Source organism: Sphaerulina musiva, assembly GCF_000320565.1.
Source record: "Sphaerulina musiva SO2202 unplaced genomic scaffold SEPMUscaffold_4, whole genome shotgun sequence".
In the NCBI taxonomy this organism is placed as follows: domain Eukaryota; kingdom Fungi; phylum Ascomycota; class Dothideomycetes; order Mycosphaerellales; family Mycosphaerellaceae; genus Sphaerulina; species Sphaerulina musiva.
In genome coordinates this window covers 2227446-2248110 of record NW_016017386.1, presented here as the reverse complement: position 1 = coordinate 2248110, position 20665 = coordinate 2227446, and the positions used below count along the sequence as shown (strand labels likewise).

General features: G+C 53.2%; 4 protein-coding genes across 4 annotated transcripts; 1 reads left to right on the top strand and 3 right to left on the bottom strand.

Moving 5' to 3' along the window:
• Nucleotides 1-433: 433 nt before the first annotated feature.
• Nucleotides 434-4562, bottom strand: SEPMUDRAFT_149005 (uncharacterized protein). Its single transcript, XM_016905279.1, has 2 exons — nucleotides 3741-4562; nucleotides 434-3671 (listed from the first exon to the last, which is right to left on the bottom strand). The coding sequence occupies exon 2, from the start codon at nucleotides 3595-3597 to the stop codon at nucleotides 712-714; it is 2886 nt and encodes a 961-aa protein (XP_016761975.1). The 5' UTR covers nucleotides 3598-3671; nucleotides 3741-4562; the 3' UTR covers nucleotides 434-711.
• A 2396-nt stretch (nucleotides 4563-6958) lies between these two features.
• On the bottom strand, nucleotides 6959-11677 carry SEPMUDRAFT_149004 (ABC transporter). The gene has a single exon (XM_016905278.1). The coding sequence runs from the start codon at nucleotides 11521-11523 to the stop codon at nucleotides 7216-7218; it is 4308 nt and encodes a 1435-aa protein (XP_016761974.1). The 5' UTR covers nucleotides 11524-11677; the 3' UTR covers nucleotides 6959-7215.
• A 3254-nt stretch (nucleotides 11678-14931) lies between these two features.
• Nucleotides 14932-17192, bottom strand: SEPMUDRAFT_156035 (carbohydrate-binding module family 50 protein). The gene has a single exon (XM_016907652.1). It carries the CDS (start codon nucleotides 16894-16896, stop codon nucleotides 14983-14985), a length of 1914 nt encoding a protein of 637 aa, XP_016761973.1. The 5' UTR covers nucleotides 16897-17192; the 3' UTR covers nucleotides 14932-14982.
• A 905-nt stretch (nucleotides 17193-18097) lies between these two features.
• On the top strand, nucleotides 18098-20555 carry SEPMUDRAFT_125516 (succinate dehydrogenase). Its single transcript, XM_016901994.1, has 2 exons — nucleotides 18098-19286; nucleotides 19355-20555. Exons 1-2 carry the CDS (start codon nucleotides 18423-18425, stop codon nucleotides 20474-20476), a joined length of 1986 nt encoding a protein of 661 aa, XP_016761972.1. The 5' UTR covers nucleotides 18098-18422; the 3' UTR covers nucleotides 20477-20555.
• The last annotated feature ends 110 nt before the right edge of the window (nucleotides 20556-20665 follow it).

The following is a 20665-nucleotide window of genomic DNA, read 5'->3' as shown; positions in this document are numbered from 1 at the left end:
CATTCTAGAATTCAATATATCTAGATACATCCAGATACACAGAGAAAAGTGAAAGAAAAAGAAAAAAACCTCAAGTAAATCAATCTGAATACTTCACTTACTTCAATTTTACTCTAATCACTTTACTCACATTCACTCTGATGGAAAGTTTTTCTCTCTACTCTATCAAAGCACGTACCGAGTTTGGGGAATCATCCTCTCCCCTTTCCCCTTGTCCCCCGTCCCCCGTCCCTTCCCCGTCTCCCTTGGACCCTTGCTAGTGAACTGACGGAGACTGTTCTGCTGCCGTGGAAGAATGCTGGGGAAACTATCATGAAACAACGGAATGTTCCATGGTCTTCATCTCATCAAGAGTCTCGACCAGCGAGACCTTCCAGGGGGGAAATAAGAGTGAGAACAGAACCAAAAACAAAAGAAGAAATGAGCACGTGGTTCGGGTGTGAATCTTGGTTCGTACTATGTACACAAAGTGGGTTGATGCATGTGTCCTCTGATATGTGAGGACACATGAATATATCGAAGCGCAGACTCGCAGATCAAGCATCTGACAATGAGAAACATTGGTCTTGTGGCACACATGCCTGGTATAATCGTCCTTTTTTTTCCATCATTCTCTCCTTCACCGTGTATTCATGCAAGTACACGTGGTTCTCATCTCCCTCCCTCCCTCTCTCGATGCTGACCCGCAGATTCTTGCACCTCCGGTTCGACTCAATTCCATCCCAAGCTGTTCTCCGCCATGACAGGAGCGCTAATCACTTGATCCCGTACGCTGCGGTTGTTGTTGCTGCTACCGGCGCTGTTTCTGCTTCCTCTGCCACCACTCCCACTTCGGATACCGCTCCCTCTCGAAGAGCCGGAGCCCCGAGCACCATTGGCGCCCGACATGAAGTAGCCGCCCATGCCACCTGTTAGCGTTCCAGGGGTTCCGGGTGATCTTTGGCTCATTTCACCATGCGTGCCAATCGAGCTAGTGCGCCTGTGAGATTTCTTCTTGTTCCGGTAGCGGCGGGCAACATAAACCATGGCAGCGGCGTATACTGCCGCGCCACAAACAGCTCCCACTCCGATGCCCACGGTACTACCCTTGATCTTTTGTGAGCTTCCAGAGTCGCCGCCGATAGGTGCACCGTCACCGGCCGTTCCCGACGATGTGTCGGGAGGGTTGTACGCGTTGGATGTGCCCGTGTTATCGTCCAAGTTCGCGCCTGGGAGAATGGGAATGGTAGGGTTGATCATGTTCATGAGCATGCGTACAGCATCATCCGGACAGCTGTAGGCCTTCGAGACGGGAGTGTGGAGGTCCATTTGTAATTGGTCGACGAGATCGCCCGGAATGTATGCCTGCGCGAGGGTGGTAATGTAGTTCAACGTCTTGGTGGTATCATATGGCATCAAGCCGTTCATGACGACTTTGTCGGCCGTGATGCCCAGCGCATAGGCGATTCCTTGGGGAAGGTAGGTAAAGATCTGATTTGCAGAGTTCTCCGTACTGACCACAAAGGGGTAGTTGAGTCCGTAATTGAAGCCCACCTGGATCAGAGTGGCGTTGCTGGGAGGAGCAGGCATACCGCCCGGTGGCTGAACCAAACGAGGCATGGCAGTAGGAAGGCCACTGGATACCGTCGAGCTCGTCCGATCCACGGGCGCGGTAGTCGAGGTCGTCGTCGGGGGAGGCGTGGTCGTGGGTGCAAACACCATAGAAGTCGGTATGCTCATGGTCGTTTCCGAGTTGGTCGCTGTGGGTACAATGGATGTCGGCGGCTCCGTCGTGGTCTCAGTGGTGGACGGGGGAAGGGTCTCACTTGCAGTCGTCTCCGTGGTCGAGCTGGCCGCCGTCTCAGTGGTCGTAGAGAGTTCTTCAGTGGTCGTGGCAGGTGCATATGTGAATGGTGCGCTGGTGAAAGTACTAGTAGTAGTACTCGTAGAGGAGTTCAACAAGGTGGGGATCGCTGTCGAAGGCACAGTGGACACGTTCGATGCGCCCGTAGTCATCGACGGAAACACAGAGCTGGAGCTGTCGCTGAGCGTGGTCAGAGTGCCGGTCGTCAGTGACATGGACGTCGAGGATGAATCGGTGGTGGTGGTGGCGGTGGTGATGATGATGGACATATTGCCCGTAGACGTGGCGCTCGCGGTGGTATCTGTCGGAAGTGGTACCGGCACGACCGTGATTCCCGATGAGCCCGTCACGGTGGTCAACGTGAACGAGGCCGTGGATGATGACGTGCTGACCGATTCCGTGGTCGTCGCATTGACCGATGCCATCGTGGTGGCGCTGACAGATTCCGTGGTCGTCGCGCTGACCGATGCTGTGGTGGTCGAGACATCTGTCAAAGAAGCAGTGCTCGAGGATGTCACAGACGAGTCGGTGGTGATGGGCACCGTCCCGTTTCCGGTTCCGGATGGAGCAGAGGAGGTCAAGGTCGAAGAAGAAGAAATGTCAGTGGCGAGTGTGGTTGTGGAACTGGATGCAGTCGTGCTGGGGACCGGGCCACCGTAGGTATCATTGCCCTGTGTGGAGCTCGTCGTGGTCGGCGTGTAGCCCGTCCCTGTACTGGAGACGGAAGCAGGGGGCAAAATGCCTCCCAAGAGACCGCCTCCATCGGTCGTGCTCGACGGCGTGGGAGTCGAAGTGGGAATTTCGCTCGTGAACGTGGTGGACAGTCCCACAAAGATGATGGGCGTGGAGGAGACGGTGGTGTTCGGGGGAGGAGCGTATCCCGGGCTGCTGTCATTCGAAGGGCTCCCTGGGGGTGCAGGCGGTGGGACCTGCTCGGGCACGTAACCTTCGCCTGAACCACTCTGCGGTGGCGGGGGCTCCGACGCATCCGAGGTGTTGTTGGGAGCTGGCGCGACGGGGGTCGATGGAGTGGTGGGATTCAAGATACCTCCCACGAGTCCTCCCGTGCCCAGTAAACCATTGTCTGTGGTGGTGGAAGTTGTCGATGAGCTGTCGTTCGGGGTCGGGGGGACCGTGGGCTGGACTTCCGTCTGTGGTGGAGGTCCCGTCGATGCGCCATCATCGTACGTGGACGAACCGCTCGAGGTCGTGGTGCCGCTCTGATCCACAGTAGATGAGTCTGTTGTTGTTGATGTCGTGGTCGATCCCGGATCCGAGCTGGTGGATCCTTCTGTTCCACTGTACGTAGTCTGATCCGAGGGATCGCTCGATGTGGTGGTCACAGAAGTCGTGAGCGGTGAGTCCGTGGTGGATTGTGTATCGCCTGTGGTATTGGGGGCATCGCCCGTGATGGAGCTCGAGCTCGAGCTCGAACTGGAGCTGGTGTCGCCGCCCAATGCAGCGACGATGCTCGCATAGAGCGATGATCCGGAGTTCGACTGGCCTGGGTTCGGAGTGGTGTTGGTTGTCGTTGTCGAGGTTGATCCATCGTAGTTGGTGTTGGAGTTTTGAGGTTCCACTATGGAAGTCAAGTTGGGCCACTGTCGTTTGACATGCTTGGGATAGTAGTATCTGGGTGGTGACTGTTCCTGTTTCGGTTGCAGTCCAGCGGGCACAGCCTCCGCAATAGCAACAGACGCCTGCAGGGAGAGGACCGCGAGGGTGGCGGCGGCCCATGATGGGGTCGTCTTCATGATGCAGAGAATATTAATGTTTGCAGAAGCAATTGGTGTGAAGTTAAAATGAAATGATGTGCGGAAATGTAGATCTGGCGCACGTCAGTTCCTCTCCCACGGGCGCGCGCGCGCGCGCGACGCAATGTTTATGTCCTGCGTACCGTCTGAAGGTGGTGCTTAAACGAGTGTACGTGACGACTGTCACTGGAAGTAAAAGCTCGCTTAGACCACCAAAACGATCCAGGTGAATGGGTGGGTGGGTGTGTGCGTGTGGGCGTGTATCAGTTGGCAGATTCAAAACATTCTTCTGATGGCTCCTCGAAAATGAGTGTCGGTAGTTGGGAGTATCGAGCGCAATAATGGCAAAGGCAACAGTGAGCAGGCGGGTTTTTCGCAAGTGTCCCGGCCAAGTGCGTGCGACTCTGCGACCCAACCCTCTTGCAATGGTCTCAAAGAAGGCACGTGGCACGTGTAATCTTGCGAACAAAGACGGCGTTTCTTTGAGCGGGTACTATTCGTGGGCAGCGCCGTCAAGGTGCTTTGCGGGTGGTGTGGCGGGTGAGGGTGCTCGATGGGGTTGCTGCGACGGGGCGGACAATGGACGTGTGCGGGTCGGTGCACTCGGTCTCGGTCGCAGGTTGACAGTAGTGTGTTGTTCGGGAAGCAACAGGAAGGGTGGTGGAATGGAAGATTACAAGGCCGTAAGTTCAGAAAGTCGTAAGTCAGCAGGCAGGCAGGCAGGCAGGCAGTTGGTCCAAAGAGTGTGGGCGCTGGGCAGCGGGAAAACGTGGTAGGTCGGTAGGTTGGTGTTGGTAGGTCAGGTAGGTAAGTTTAGGTAGGTAGCGATTGGAGAGGTGGAGGGCGATGTGGAAGGTTGGCGACGACGGCGTGGGTTGACAATCGCACTGTCGGCCGTCCGCACGCGGTGGCCAGTACTGCCGGTCGGGGGGTGGGGGGTGGTGGTGCAGGCGGTGGTGGTGGTGAGGTGGAAGGTGGTCAACACGGGTCGTAGTAATGGTAGAGGACGACGACAGGCAGGGCAGGCAGAGCGAGCGAGCAGCAGCAGCAAGTCAGCAAGCCAGTGCGTGCAGCAAGCGAGCAAGCAAGCACACAGCAAAGCAAAGCGACTCAGGTTGACGGAAGCGGGCGCGGCCGCGGCGCCAGTGCTGATTGCTGCCGAGCTGTGATTCGGGGAAGTGTGAATCCACTAGTGGGGGGGAACAGGGCACGGATCCAGGTACCTGACAGCCTACAGCAGGATCTAAGCCAGGGCACGATACTTTCGGCGGCACTGCCCGGGCACGTGTGAGAAGAAAATCAGGCGCAGTCGACTGTAGTCTGTCGTGAGGCAACAGCAGGGGAGGGAAGGTAGGGCAGGGTAAGGTAAGGCAGGTGCAGCAGTGTGTCTGGTCGTGCCTGCCTGCTGTCTCAAGATTCTCCGTTATTGTGGAGTAGTTACGCGTGTGATCTATGAGCAGACGCAGCAGAGAGAGAAGGCAGGAGCAGGCACTGGCACACACTCTAGACAGGGAAGGCAGGGCGGACAGGGTTGTGGAAGAAGGAGAAAGGAAGGCGCGCGATCAGAAACTCGTGCCGCAGATGGGCCAGAGGGAGAGATTGCGTTCTGCTGTAGCCGACACTTGGCTTACACTGCCCTGTCTCTCTCTGTCTCTCTCTCTTTCCCTCTGCCGCTCTCTCTTCTTCTCTGTTCCTTCTTTACCACGCGTCTCACTGCGCACTGGGCAGACTCTGGGCGCGCCTTTTTTCTTTTTCCTTTTTCCTTTTTCCCTTTTCCCTTTTCCTTGTCAACCACCACCACCACGTGACCACCACCCTCTCCTCTCTTCTCCCACCCCAATCCCCCTACCCACCTACCTCTGCCCCCCCTCTCTCAACGGCTTACTTCGTAATCGAGTAGTACTAGTAGTACTAGTACTAGTAACCTGCAACACACCAGAGTCCAGACGAGAAAAAAGAAATTTGAGCACAAAATCATCACACACACCTAGCACCAAGTAGGTAAGGTAGGTAGTAAAAAAGAACCTCACAGTCTCTCCCCTCGTCTTCCCGTTGCAGAAGTAAAAAAATCAAAAAAGGGTAGGAGGGTAGTAGTAGTAGTCTAGAACGCATTGAACCAGGATTTCCGACTTTCAGTTTTTCCTTTTTAAAATTAAAGGGCCTGCCCAGTGCCCCGGGGGACACGCCACATGCGCAAAAAACGTTGCTGCAACGATTTTCTCACACGTCTCTCTTCAAACTTAGCTGGCACGGAGAAGAGGACGAGATGAGACGAGATGAGATGAGAGGAGAGGAATGTCACGAGACGAGGTGGGGCGAGGTGTGTGTGAGAGAGAAGTGGAACACAGGGCAGTAGGTCGATGACATTGATGGCGGGAACCAAACAGCCCCATTCCTACCTGGGTCCTGAGGTATCTATCTATAACTGAGTACTTTAGTAAGCAGTAAGCCTCAGGTAAGTAAGGTAAGGTAAGGCACAAGTAAAACCGTAAGACGACGACGACGACGACGACGCTTGTTCAATCCGTTGACTTCGCTTGGAGGTATCTCACTTTGTGTAGTAAAGATTTTCCACTACCTCAAACAAGACTAGTGTCCGTATATGTACTTCCCGTCCATTCCCTCCATCCCTTCGGCATATGTAAGGCACGTCAAGCGCATGTAAGGATGTTCTATCCCATCCCATTCCTCGCATTCCTCTATCTATTCTCGAGAGCCTTCCATTGGTAGAGGACGGACGACGCGTCAGCTCCAAGGCGGATTACTAACCGAGAGAAAGAGAGAGAGAGAGAGAGAGAGAGAAAGAGAGAGCCTTGCAGCCTTACCTACCTTACTCTTTGGTATTAGCAGCCTGAGGTTGTTTGTTTCTACCTATAGGTACCTGACTCTACCTGTCTACAGTCTTACCTTACTAGGAACCTTACTACTACATATACTGTCTGGTATGTACTTTCTATCTACTACCTACCTATCTCAGGTAGGTATCTGTATAGGTCTAGCTGGCTATCGATAACTTCCCCTCCCCTCTCCTCACCTCTCCTCGCCCCGTCGCCCGTTGCACGAACCCGTCGTTGCACCTACATAACCCGTCGTACATAACCCGTCGCACAGCAGAATGTTGTTGTTGTTTGTTGTTGTTGGTTTTTGCTGCAACGACCAGGATAGATATGTGCCATGCTCGCTCTTCTTACCTGCAGTTTGTTGTACTTGAATGCCTAAAGTAGAAGTATATCTACCTAAACTGTACTTAAAGTACTGTATACCTTATATATACACTTGTACTTAGAAGGGTAATCTGGTCAGGGTATATATAGTAAGTCTCGACGACGAGAAGGAGGCAGTAGTAGGTAGTAGGTAGTAAGCAGTATTGTCTAGCAAATAGTAATTTTGTCTAGCAAGTAGTAGTTTTATCTAGTAGTAACCACCAGGTTCATAGTTCTGCAGTAAGTCATTCCCACTACCCATATCTATGCCCAACTCCACGCTCAAAAACGGATACGAGATATATCCATCCCCAATCATGTCTTGATCTTTCCCATATGTACAAGTGTGGTTGTAATCATCTCATCCTCTGCTCTCCCCTCTCCCCTCTCCTCTCTCCCTCAATGTATTGCTGCTTTACTCCGCCTTCTTCGAAGACTTGGTCCTCAACTTCATCAATGCATACACACAAGCATACGAACTAAACGCAAACAACGCCACAATCCCCGCATCTCTCCATCCATAAATGTAATCATTCAAGTTCAACGTCCTCAAGTAGTCCGATCCGCGTCCATACTGGCACACCCGACATCCGCTCGTCGCATCCGGGTTCAACAGATTGTTCCGCAAGCCAGGACCTGCGAGGTAGTCGGCCAAGTAACTCTGACATGTTTGGCCGGCGTTGGGCGTGTCGAAGATGGCGAGTTCCGAAGTCTTGCATTCGACGTTTTCGTCAAAGAGCGTGAAGACGAGCATGGATCCCATGAGGTAGTTGAATGGGTTGAGGTAGTAGAGCCAGTAGCGCCAGAACGGTTGAATTTGTTGGTACGGCACGAGGACACCGCAGAAGGAGACGAGCGTTCCGATGAGGAGGGGGTTGACGAGGGAGGCGAAGACGGCATTGGGCGCGTAGGCAGCGACGGCTTGGCCGATACCCGTGTAGATGAACTCGTAGAAGAGCATGACGAAGAAGACTGCACCGGCTTTGTTGCTGTCGGTGGGGAAGCCCACCGTGTAGTACCAACAGACAAAGTACAGGACGGCACAGACGCAGAGGTACGGAATCTCACTGACCACCAACCCAGTGACGAAAGCGGCCCAGTGGTACATTTTGCTCTTCTTTTCACGCGCTTCATACAAGTCACGACGCTCCAAGAAGAGAGGTTGCAGCTGTGCCATGACACCGGGTGCCACGAAGATGAAGTTGAAGATGGTGAAGAGAGACAATTGGAGATCTTGCACGCCACTGCCAATCATCCAAAAGGTGAAGCCGTTGAACAAAGCGCTGAAGGTGTGCAGGGCGAGCTTGTTGTTGGCGTAGTCCGTGTTGCGATAGAGTGCGATGTTCATGCGGTTGGAGACGATCTTGATTTGTTCCCAGAGCGGCATGGCAAACTCGTGGCCGTCGTCGAGTGTTCCCGGTGGCTTGTTGGCGGCGTCATCGATGATGTGGTCGAGCTCGGTGCACATGGCCGAGTACTCGGGGCTGTTGAGCCAGACCTCGTTCCAGTTCTTGTCCTTGCTGATGCTGCCGGAAACGACGTCAATCATGTGCTCGGCGGGATTTGCGTTGGGTGGGCATGCGGCGCCGTTACGGCCAAAGTACTCCTTGATGGTGGAACCATTGTCTCCAATGTCGCCAAAGTATACAGTCTTGCCGCCCCTTGCGAGGAGGAGAAGCGTGTCGAACTGAGCGAAGAGGGCGGCAGAAGGCTGATGGATGGTGACCAGCACGGCTTGACCCACATCTGCGAGCTTCCGGAGGAAACGGACAATGTTGAACGCGGCTTGACCATCGAGACCAGAGGTAGGCTCGTCGAGGAAGATGAGGATGCTAGGTTTCGAGACCAGTTCGACACCAATGGTGAGACGCTTGCGCTGCTCGACCGACAGACCGGCGTGTGTGGTTCCAATCAAAGTGTTTTCAATGTCGTGCATTTCCAACAAGTCGATAATAGTGTCCACGTATCGAAGCTTCTCGGCGCGAGGAATCTCTCTGCTTTGACGAAGCAGAGCAGAGAACTCGAGAGCCTCGCGAACGGTGGCCAGAGGCTCGTGGATGTCGAGCTGTTCACAGTAGCCGGCAGAACGTTGGAACGAGATGGGCAACTCACGTCCATCGACCAGAATACTACCTTTGATGGTACCGTCAGTCTTACGTTGTGCGAGCACGTCCAGAAGTGTAGTCTTGCCAGCGCCAGAGGATCCCATGAGAGCACCAAGCATGCCTGGCTTGACCCAACCTTGGACATTATCGAGCAGTATGCGAGGGCCAGAGGGCGTTTTCACCGTGTACGTGAGGTTCTTCCAAGTAAAGACAGAAGTGTTACGGACGAGTTGGTCGTCAACATTGTCCGCATGCCCTTTCTCAGATGGATTGCCGACGGCGGCCTTTTCACCCATGTTCATCTCCTCGTCATTGACGAGGTGCATGGCACTCTTTTGCTTCTCACGTGGGATGACCAAGAATCCGGAGTTGCCAGATGACATGGACCAGTTGCTGGTGGAGTAGATGGTCAATCCAACAAAGAGAGCCCAAAACGCCCAGATAATGCCAAAGTTGCGCCAAATGTGCGAACTCTTATACGAGAGACCGTTAAGGTACTGTTCACCAGTGACAAAAGACGCGCCAAGGGTAGCACCGCGCACGCCTGTACATGCCGCGTAGTTTGTATCCGTATAGCCTGGACCAAAAGGAACCAGATTTGGCGCAACGCAAGGAATGATAGTGTTCTTGAACTCGATTCCCAACAGCGCCTCAAAGCCATAACTGAGAGGGTTGATCCAGTAAATCCAGACGAACCACGGGTGCATGTCGGGTTTCGGAATCATGTAGCCCACATACATGATGAGAGCACTGACAGCGAAACCAGACGCCTTGGAAGCGTCATCGAAAGTCGGGAAGGCAGCACCGCACCATCGGAAGAAGGCAGTCATAGTCATAGCCGATGCGTAACAGATGACCCAGTAGCTGAAGAATGCAGATGCGGTGTCTTTGAGTCCCACCATGAAGTAGAGCGGCAAGGAGAAAAATGTCACTTGCAAGATTAATATCGGAATGTCTGCAGTGATCTGAGCGAGACAGAAGGCAGCCGGGTGGTAGAAAGCAAAACTGCGATGTTTTGCGAGCACGGGCCGAGCGGAAAAGGAGTCTGTCACTTCGGACATGGCGAGGAGGGAGTTGTACAGGAGCGAGAAGAAGAGAGCGCCACCTTTGGTGAACAGACCGGCCGAGTTATTAGGTGCCATGTAGAAGAGAGATCCGGCGATGAGAGCTTGGATGATGGTAGAGCCTTGCTTGATGAAGAACGTGGGCTTATCACCCCAGAGCAGTTGGTATTGGCGAATGACAGCAGACTTGGTCTGGACCAAGAGGTCCACGGTCAGAGGAGATTTCTTGCCGAGACTGGGAGCCTTCTCGGATTGCACTCCTTCTTTGAAATCTGCTGTGTTGTTGATCGCTTCTTGTGATGTGGGATAAGCGTACTCTTTCTCCATCTGAGCCCGAATGGGGGTTTGGTCATACTGGGCACGAATCTCGTCGGCAGTACGAGGACAGCGGTCCTCGAATCCCGGCTTGATCTTACGCTCCGTGGGGACGGTCACACCAGTGAGGTAGTCGGCGACATTGGCACCTTCGGCACACAGAAATCCCATTTCCTCCATGAATGGCTTTGCTTGTGGAAGTGGTCCGTAGAAGATCTCCTTGCCCTCATCGAGGATCAACACCTTGTCGAAGAGATCGTAGATGCCGTTACCAGCCTGGTAGAGAGTGATGATAGAGCTGAGGCCGATGACATCGGTCAGGGCCCGAATGCATCGCGTGTACTCCAGAGCGGTACTCGCGTCGAGACCTCGTGTGCTGTTATCCCAGCAGAAGACCGAGCCTCGCGTCGCCAACGTCTCGATGATGGACACTCGCTTCCTCTCACCACCAGAAACGCCACGAACATATTCGTTGCCCACTTTGGTATCGTGCGTGTGTTCGATTCCCATTGATGCTAGCAAGAACTCTCGTTGGGCGTGCTGGAACTCGATATGGTCCTTGGAAGTGGACGGCAACTTGTGTGGAATCTTCATACGGGTGGCGAAATCCATGGTTTGACCCACCGTCAGCGTGGGGAAGAAGAGTTCTTCTTCCGTGTTCATGACAATCTGGCCACGGTATTGCTCTGCCTGCTTGTGATCCATGGCCCCGAACATGACATCGCCGCTGACCTCGGCATATCCCGCCCGCTTATTCGCGAGGATCTTCAGCAAACTCGTGCATCCAGCACCGGGTCGTCCCAGAACGAGGAGCATCTCTCCGGGCTTGACACAACCATGGCTGTTATCGATGATGGTCTTGAGGGGAGCCTTTTGCCGCTTCTCGGCAATGATTCTGGGGATGTTGAACTGCGAGAACACGTTCTCATTGAAAGCTGCATCGGCACCGATGCCCTTGACGGTGAGGTTGTTCCAGGTGACGCCCAGTTTCCGGTCTTTGCTGCCATCGGCGTGCGTTTGTTGAGCCATCACTTTCACTTCGTCCATGAGTTTCCAGTCGTTGGCTTTGCTGATCGATTCATCGCTGCTCTCATCACTGTCCGCATAATCGGACTCCTTGCGGGCATTGCCACTGAATGTCCGCGAGATGGCATTGCTCACGGTCCGGTAAATGTCCTCCCCATAGCCGCTCACAGCTCCGGGCGAGGACCACGAGCCCGATTGTTGGACCGATGACATCGTGGTTGGAGTTCCGATACGATCCGAATATGATCAGAACCACCCGATGGCACGTGAATTGCAACTGGCGAGGTGAGAGTGAATGAACGGAAGGGGAAGGGTGAGCATTGAGAGGGCACGAAGGCTTGTATATCTCCCCAGTACGAGCCACGAGCCAGCTGCATGCACCGTACTAGGCTACTAGGGCGGAATTGACTAATCGCGATACTGGCCCAAGCGTCCTGGAAAGTAGTTGTTACCATGGTCCGACTCCCAACGTTCCACAACCTTTTTTCTCGCAAAATGCTAGGGCCGGAAAGGCGACGATGACGTCCACAAGTCATTGTTGTCCACAGAGAGTGCAGCTCTTTGTTTTGACCAGGCCACTGGCACTTTGTACGAGTCCTACCACCCCTCTACAAGTCTCCATGTAGGAGCTACCTACCTACGATCATCCTCCCGCCGTCCACTTTAGCTTGAGACTGTGTTTCTAGCGACATCAGCAACATTCATCACATCACATTCCACTCCCCCACTGGCGGTGCGTTCGTGTGTTTTTGGTGCCTACCGGAGACCCGGTCTTCACCATCTTCCCACCGTCAATTTTAGCCGACGGCGATCGACATTTGATGATACTTGATGCGGCGCGCGAGTTTCTGGGTGGCGTTGGAATGTCGGTCGTCGGCGTTCAGAAGGTCCTTTGGCCGACCTGTCGTGTAACTATGGCCTTGTTTAGCGGCCGTTCGCGATAGTACCGAACCTCCGACCGGACCCATCTGCCATGAGCAAGTTGTGGACTACCGAATGCGGGATGGACGGTGAGAGAGGCTGAAACGTGCAGTCGTGTATGTGAGGTATGTGTGGGTGTGTGTGTGCTTGGCGGAGGTTGTAGTGGAGGTCGGAAGAGGAAGCACTTCCTTCCCGAGAAGTCCATGGGAGAAGATGGAAGAACATGGAAGAACATGGATGATGATGCAGTCCACAACAACCTAAGCGACAACGTACTAGACTGTCTGACTGTAAGGTGTAGTGAACAAACCAACATGGGTCGTGGCGTCCAAGCCGCACGACCCGCTGTGTGCTGACGAACGGACATTAGGGCTTCTCGGATCACCGCAACGCAGCGCGTGGGCCAGCCAGTGGTACCTCGCAGCTGTGTTGGCTGTATCAGTATATGGACGAAAGATTCTAGATGTTTTCTGACTAAACGCGACACAGATCACCCACCGTGCCTCACTACCTCCTCCTATGATAGTTATTCCCCCTCTCCCCTCTCGTATTTACACTTCTTGCTTGCGCGAGTTGGGAATGCATCTAGATCACTAGCACACGTCTGCCACTCGTATCCACCAGACACGGACGGCAGAATAGAAACACAATAGGACGAGGTAATCACATTATCTCCTACTCGATCCACAGCCTCAGTCAGTGTCTGTCAGTCATCGCTCATTATACTACTCGGACCCTCTCTGTATCCACTATCCACTGGACTACTGCCATCCAATCGGTCGCGGATCTCCCCGTACTCGTGCAGGATCTGCCGTCGCTAAAGCAGATGAGATTTCTACTGTATAAGGCGCATACATCCCTTGCCCCTTAGGGCTCACTGCCACTCTTCCGACGATAGCCTCCGAAGCCAGGTTCCCAGCTCCTCCCTCCAATGAGATCAGATTCTGTACCCAGTCTGCTATTGCAGTAGTAGTCCCAGTAGTAAGCAGAGGTGAGACGTAAGATTACCTATCATCATCATCATCATCATCATCATCACTATCATCGTCGTCATTATTATCGTAGACGAACACGACCTATCCCAGCGACAAGTAAACAAATCGCGAAATACAGTACAGTACAGTATACAGTACAACATCTGTCCTAGGAGGCAGTATACCTCCTACGCGCGTGAAACCCTCGAGTCGACCTCTCGCTAATCTCCATTCTGATTCGCTTAAAAGCAAAAAGCAAAAACTCCAGGACAAAAAAAGAAAAGAAAAACTTAAACAGGTGATGAGGTGAAGACGTCCACAAAATCCACACAGGGTCAGTCAGTCGTACCGCACGCAGACACACACAAGTGCAAGTAGGAGGTACCCACATGTACCAACAAGAGTCAGCCGTGAAGAAAAGCCTAACTTCCAGCTCACGACACCCAATCAAAAACACAAGAGGGGTCTTTTTTTGTTTTTGACAAGGTCAGGAACATTGGTACCTTCTACCTCCTACAGCACCTCCCACAGCACCTCCTACAGTAGGAGAGGAGGCACATGTACCTCTGAAGCTTTTGCGCTGATTCCTACCCTGATAGGAAACATACAACACAATAAACTTCCAAGCCAACTTTTCCAATGATATCTCCTGGAGGTACATCAACATCTCATCTCCGAGTCATATATAACCTCTCTCGCGCGAGTGGCGGGTATACCGTGTACCTGTAGGTATTTGTGATGATGATACATACCTGGTACCTACCCACCTGTACCTACCTCAAGCAGGGAGGGACGTCGAGAGACATACTATCTTCAAACTTGACCTGAGCTTATTAGCTTTTAGCTATTAGGTTCGCGAAGTAGTAGCAGCAGTACCTCCGTAGAAGCAGTAGTACACAGTCCTTCCACAGCCGTTCGATAGTCTATCCGCACCTTGAAAATTACCCAAGAGGTATAAGTTCCCGCGTTTTAGGTGCAGAATACCTGGCGAGGATCAAGAAAGTGGAGTTATTGCACCTTGCAAGCGGCGAAATAAAGGTATTTCACGATTTTGACCCCGGTAAGAATCAAAAAACACGTCCTCCTATACGCTGGACAGGGGTGTGCGGATGGACTATCGAACGGCTGTGGAAGGACTGTGTAGTAGTAGCAAGGTAGGAAGTAGGAAGTAGAGTAGGCACCGGACTAACAGGTAACTAAAGGTAATAGACAAGACTGACAGATTCGGTACCTGTAAACACAACAGCACAACCAAGGGTCAAAATGCTGAAATACGGGAAGAAAACAAACAAACAAATAAACAAACGAACGAACAGTTTGTTTGATACTATAGATAGAGATAAAAAAAAACGATAGAACACCTACCGTACCTTACCTATAGATAGATATAGAAATCTCAGTTACGGTGTAGATTGAGAGCTAATTGAATCAGTGGTATGTTAGTATGTAGCCAGCCAGCCAGCGGCTGCCGGCAGCTGTGAGCGGCATGAGCGACCTCCTGTACCTGTATCTAGGTATCACGGGGTCAAGGTCAGACAGTTGACTACCTATGTGCGCTACCAGGTAAGGTAAGGCAAGGCAAGGAGAATTACCTACCTCCTAGTACCTAAGGTACATGTATAAGACGACGAAGCACTAAGAAGTAAAGTACATGTAGCCGCTCATGCTCGTAAGTACTCCGCAGCAAGCACTTTCATGTGACCAACAAACATCCAGAATTGATCCCATTACCTAAGGTACTCTTCTTCTATTGCAGGATATATGAGAGCTTCACTACCTACTCTGTCTTCCCACTCTTTCCCGCCCCCCTTCGTTCTCTACTGACAGCGCCACCACCGGCCATGCTATCAAAGTAGCTCGTAGCAGTCGTGCCATGTCTGCTCAGTTGCTCATGATCTACACTTCCTTGACGACCTCGACCCTCCTCCTCGTCCTCATCGTCACCCCCAAGTTCAAACTCATTAGTCATTTCAATCAAATCACCAATCCCTCCAGCGCCTCTTCCAGGCGTGCCAGCTGCCGCCCGCGCATCCGGCGAACGCCCTCCAGGAGGGATGACGGATTTGCTGGCCAGCCTTCGTACCCAAGATTCGATTGATCCACCGATATCCTGCAAATGTAGCCCACCAGAACTACTACTGCCGCCCCCGTGAGGATAGGCTGGAGTGACAGCACCAGAGCCGAGAGGGGTGGATTCATCGGCGTAGAAAGGAAGGCTCGGCTGGTACAATGCGTTCTGGTTGCGAGGTGGAGCAACATCAGGTAGGTGCTTTGCCCACATCTTGTTCAAACTATCCTGTGCGGGCCCTGGACAACGTACGTTTCTATCCATTGTGCCAACGCCGCCAGGTCCGGTGAGATAGGAAGGAAAGTAGCCATTATTGGCGTTGCTGAGTTTCCGACGCGGCCTTTGCGCCGCAAGCTGGTTTCGCGGGGATCCTGGTGGGTTCAGAGCATCTGCTGCGCTCGAGCGAGGCAGATCCAGAGATGTGGACGGCGTGTCGAGATCTGAGTAAGAATTGCTCTTCCGTCTCGCCAGAGGGAAATATCCCAGCATTCTTCGCGGTAGCCGTGCGATTTGAACTGGTGCGGTGCTATTCGGCAACAGCACCCAGGAGTCATGCTGCCACTCCGCTCCGCCGTTCGCACTTGCACTTACTGCAGAGGCACTGGTATGTGTCGAAGCAGAATTCGTGCGATCCCTACCGTGGTTGAAGCTGTTATAACTGAGCCCGTCCGACGTCTGGTTTGCTGCGGTAGGCGTTGGCACCTCCTCGGCATGCAAGGTCGATAGAGCTTCACTTTCAGAGCCCATTAAGTCCAGCTCAGAGGCAGTTGCAGGTTTCCCCTTTACTCCACATGCATCTACAGGCAGGAACAAGGTCTTGCGCATCTGGACGCTGTCATTCGGCCACATTCGATTGGCCTTGCGCAGCATGTTTGCCGAGATGTTGTACCTGATGGTAATGCCCGCTAGCGTGTCACTTTTCTGGACATGATGTATGTATGCCAATGCATCCCTGTCATCTCCCTCGCCAGGCGGCGCAGAGGCAGCAGTTCGGTCATCTGACAATCGTCTCTTGAACTTGCCCAGAGTGTCTGCGTAGCTGGCATCCTGCCCGGTCAGCATCGCCTGACGCTTCTGAGCACGGAGAGCTGCGGTCTGCTCCTCCGTCGTACCTCCGCCGATGCCGCCGGATCGAGGGTGCGATGTCGAGGAAGGACCCCATTCTGGAGGTGGAGCACTGACACTGGGCTTCGAGGTGTGCAGTCTCCCGTGCGGTCGCCGCACTCGGTGTGAGACTCTATCTTCCTGCTCTGCCAAATCACTGCCTAAGAAATCCTGCGCGATGCCTTGTAGAGCAGTCCATGAGCTTCCCCATAATCCGGCCAGTGACGGCGAGCCTGTGTCCGCCCTGCTACTTTGTCCTGCACTCGTCGCCGGTTTCGAGGTACGACTCAGGCTATCGTACTTGCTCGCATAGGGGCTCAGTCGCTGAGGATGCGCGGCGGGTATGGGGGACGCTGGTCGGCTGCCGAAGAGGGAGTTGGGATTATATGCTGGTTCCTGGGTTGCGGCATCGTCCTCATCGAGTCCGGAGATCAGTCTCGCAGTGCGCGGTCGCAAGGTGCTCGAGGAGGGCTGGGAGGTGGAGCGGGCAGTAGTGGCATTGGTGGTGGTGCTGCTCATCGCCAAAGGTAAGCTGGACTTTGCAGCCGACGCATCACAACGGCGGCTCCTGTATCTCTCCGCCTCCGACCAGCCGTCTGCTCTCTGTTTGTCGGTCTGTCTGTCTGTCGGCGGGATGCGCTCAGCTGGAGGGTGGGGGGAGGGGCGATGGAAGCAGGTCGCAGGTGTCAATGGCGGCGATGCATGTGCGACAGGAAGGTGGGCTTCCACATCAGGCACTCCGACTCGCTGACTCTACGTCTCCTGGTCCAGGTCAGGTTCCAGTTGCAAGGTTCAGTGGTAGTAGAGTTATAGTTAGGTGCATGCCTGCGAGTAGGCCGCTGCTGTGAGCCTGTGACAGCTGTGAGACAGGCCGGCCAAGAGCTTCGTCATGTGGAGGATCAGTGCGCTCACTACCTCCGTACTACTCTACCTCCTACTCCTACCTGTACCTCCTACTGTGTGACTGTACGGTTTACGCGGCCTACCTTCTGGCCTCTCTTTAATAGGAGGTACGGAGATATGTAGTTGGGATGGGTCCACGAGCGCCCCTCCAGCTCCTGTAGCCCTCTAACCCTCCAGCCCTCTCCAGAGATTCTACCTAGGTAGGGAGGTAGGTAGTTCCACCATCTGACATCAGCAGGTTCAATGTTCTTGTCTTTGTCTTTCGTAATGCAAGCAGGGCCTTGCCTGAGGCTGAGGATGCCTAATCCGACGGTTTGAGATGCAAACCTACGCTACGGTAGGATGAACCTTTCATTCTAGTAGGAGATACTGCTGAGTGCTGGAGTAGGAACCTATTACATACGTGTACCTCCTACTGTGTTCCTCGCCATGCGGCTCTTGCGGCTTGAATGTGCGTGTTTTGCCGTGAATGCCTGAGGCGTGCTAGTACATGTATTTCTAGTAGGACACCGTCCTGCCGGGAGACACCCATGCACAGAGGGCATTACTTTGTTGTGACCCAAACTGATCACCGCGCGTCCCTCCGTTCGACATGATGAATGCCAGTAGGTACATTACCTTAATAAGTACATGTAGATAGGTCTGCTTCCAGTTTTGAGACAAGCCATGATGTACCTCAATCGAATACAATGCAAACGGGTACCCGGGAATAAGGACTGTTCAGAAGGCATGCCGTGTGTGAGAGTGTGGGGAAGCCAATGGCGGAGGCGGGATTGTCAAAGCATGCCTCTCCATCTCCATCTCTCCCCGGGTATAAGCTCGACTCCCTCATGTCAACAAGCATGTGTGCATGACAGCTTTACCGCTGCCGAATATGAGAGATGCCAGGAAGACGAGAGTACCGCATCGAAGATGTGAGTGCTTCTCTCTTGGATTATTTATTACTTTCTCCCGTCCTTCTCTTGCCCCATGACCACTGCCATCTCATATCTCCTCATATTCCACCCACCCTCTCTTCACCCCGTATTGCTGCCGTTGAGCGTGATCTTCCAGGCGAATTGGCCGCCAGCACCAGTCTGGGAGAAGAGTAGGAAAGCACGCGGGGAACAATCTCGGAAGGGCGTGCAAGAGAGGCCACGATAATGGCCCACACAATCTCTCGAAGCCTCTTCGACGCAGCCTCGAAACTCCGAACCACCCCCTTCCGACAAGCCAACACAGCATGGCGGAGACAACCAACATCTCCCATGCTCTCGCAACAAAGAAGAACCCTCCTCAGCCAATCTCAACGCCGTCGAGCAACGACCGCCTCGGGCTCCTACATCAATCCCTCCCAGCAGCCCATCATCGACCACCACTACGACGCAATAGTGGTGGGAGCCGGGGGAGCAGGTCTCAGAGCAGCAGTCGGCTTGGCAGAATCCGGTCTTGAAACCGCCTGTATCACAAAATTGTTCCCGACACGTTCTCACACCGTTGCAGCGCAAGGAGGGATCAACGCCGCGCTGGGAAATATGACCGAAGATGATTGGCGATGGCATATGTATGATACAGTCAAAGGCTCGGACTGGTTAGGCGATCAAGATGCTATACATTACATGTGTAGAGAGGCGCCCAAGGCAGTGTATGAGTTGGAGAATTATGGTATGGCGTTCTCGAGGACCGCCGATGGGAGAATTTACCAACGGGCTCTCGGGGGGCAGAGTTTGAAATATGGGAAAGGTGGACAGGGGGTGAGATGTTGCAGTGCAGCGGATCGTACTGGGCATGCTATGTTGCATACTTTGTATGGACAAAGTGTGAAACATGATACAAATTTTTTCATTGAGTATTTTGCGATCGATTTGTTAATGGTTGATGGGGAATGTGTGGGGATTCTATGCATGTCTATGGAAGATGGGACGTTACATCGAATCTTTGCGAGGAATACTGTGCTAGCCACGGGCGGATATGGGAGGACCTACTTTTCGGCTACGAGTGCGCACACTTCAACCGGAGATGGAAATGCAAGTTGCCACACCTTTTCTCTGACACCTCGCGATGGGATCTCAAAGCTGACAAAATCGACTCGCAGGCAATGGCAGCACGAGCTGGTCTCCCTAATCAAGACTTCGAGTTTATCCAATTCCACCCTACAGGCATCTACGGCGCCGGCGTCCTCATCACAGAAGGCTCTCGTGGCGAAGGCGGCTACCTCCTCAACAGCGAAGGCGAACGCTTCATGGAACGCTACGCACCCACAGCCAAAGACCTCGCATCCCGCGACGTCGTGTCCCGCTCTATGAACATGGAAATCCGTGAAGGTCGTGGCGTAGGCCCCGATAAAGACCATGTCTACCTCCAACTCAGCCATCTCCCCAAGGAACTCATCCTCGAACGTTTACCTGGAATCGCAGAAACCGCCTCCGTCTTCTCTGGTGTAGACGTCACAAAAGAACCAATCCCCGTCCTCCCTACAGTCCACTACTGCATGGGCGGCATACCCACCAACTGGAAAGGTCAAGTCCTCAACATTTCCCCTACCACTGGCCAGGAATCCATCGTCAAAGGCCTCTACGCCGCAGGCGAATCAGCTTGCGTATCTGTTCACGGTGCCAACCGTCTCGGAGCAAATTCCCTCCTAGACATTGTCGTATTTGGAAGGGCCTGCGCCCTCGACATCGCCTCGAACAACGACAAGGGAGCCCGACATAACAAAGTACCTGAAAACATTGGCCTCGATCACGTCGAGTCCATGAACAAAATCCTTTCTGCCGATGGAGATGTTCTATCTGCGCAGATTCGAACGGATATGCAGAAAATTATGCAAGCGGATATTTCCGTATTTCGAACCAAAGAAGCCTTGGAGATCGGGAATGAACGGTTGGAGAAGGTGCAGAACGATTTCAATACGAGGTTGGCAGTCAAGGACAAGAGTATGATCTGGAATTCGGATTTGATTGAAACTCTGGAATTAAAAAATCTCTTGACTTGTGCGGCTCAGACTGCGAAGTCGGCGGCGGCGAGGGAGGAGAGTCGGGGTAGTCATGCAAGAGAGGATTTTCCGAGTCGGAATGATGAAAAGTGGATGAAGCATACTTTGAGTTGGCAGAAGGATGTTGGCGAGGAAACTCGGATTGGGTATCGAGGGGTTGTGATGGATACTTTGGACAAGACAGAGATTGAGACTATTCCGCCTGTAGCGAGGACGTATTAGACAGAGTGGGAGCTGTGTTACCAAGCTACCTTACGCAGAGCGATTGAGATGTTTCTCACGTCCGCTGATGAATTACCACGATCACCACCTCTCCCGCAGTTCTGGGCCGTGTCTTCAAAAGTTTGGATATATTCCGCAGCTTTCGCAAGGAAGATTAGGTACCTAGGTAAGACATAGACCTAGGTACCT

Coding starts and splice junctions, on each gene's coding strand:
- SEPMUDRAFT_156035 (XM_016907652.1), bottom strand. CDS start 16,896: ATGAGCAGCACCACCACCAATGCCACTACTGCCCGCTCCACCTCCCAG.
- SEPMUDRAFT_149005 (XM_016905279.1), bottom strand. CDS start 3,597: ATGAAGACGACCCCATCATGGGCCGCCGCCACCCTCGCGGTCCTCTCC.
- SEPMUDRAFT_149004 (XM_016905278.1), bottom strand. CDS start 11,523: ATGTCATCGGTCCAACAATCGGGCTCGTGGTCCTCGCCCGGAGCTGTG.
- SEPMUDRAFT_125516 (XM_016901994.1), top strand. CDS start 18,423: ATGGCCCACACAATCTCTCGAAGCCTCTTCGACGCAGCCTCGAAACTC. Junction 19,287..19,354: donor CTTCAACCGGAGATGGAAAT/GCAAGTTGCCAC, acceptor ATCGACTCGCAG/GCAATGGCAGCACGAGCTGG.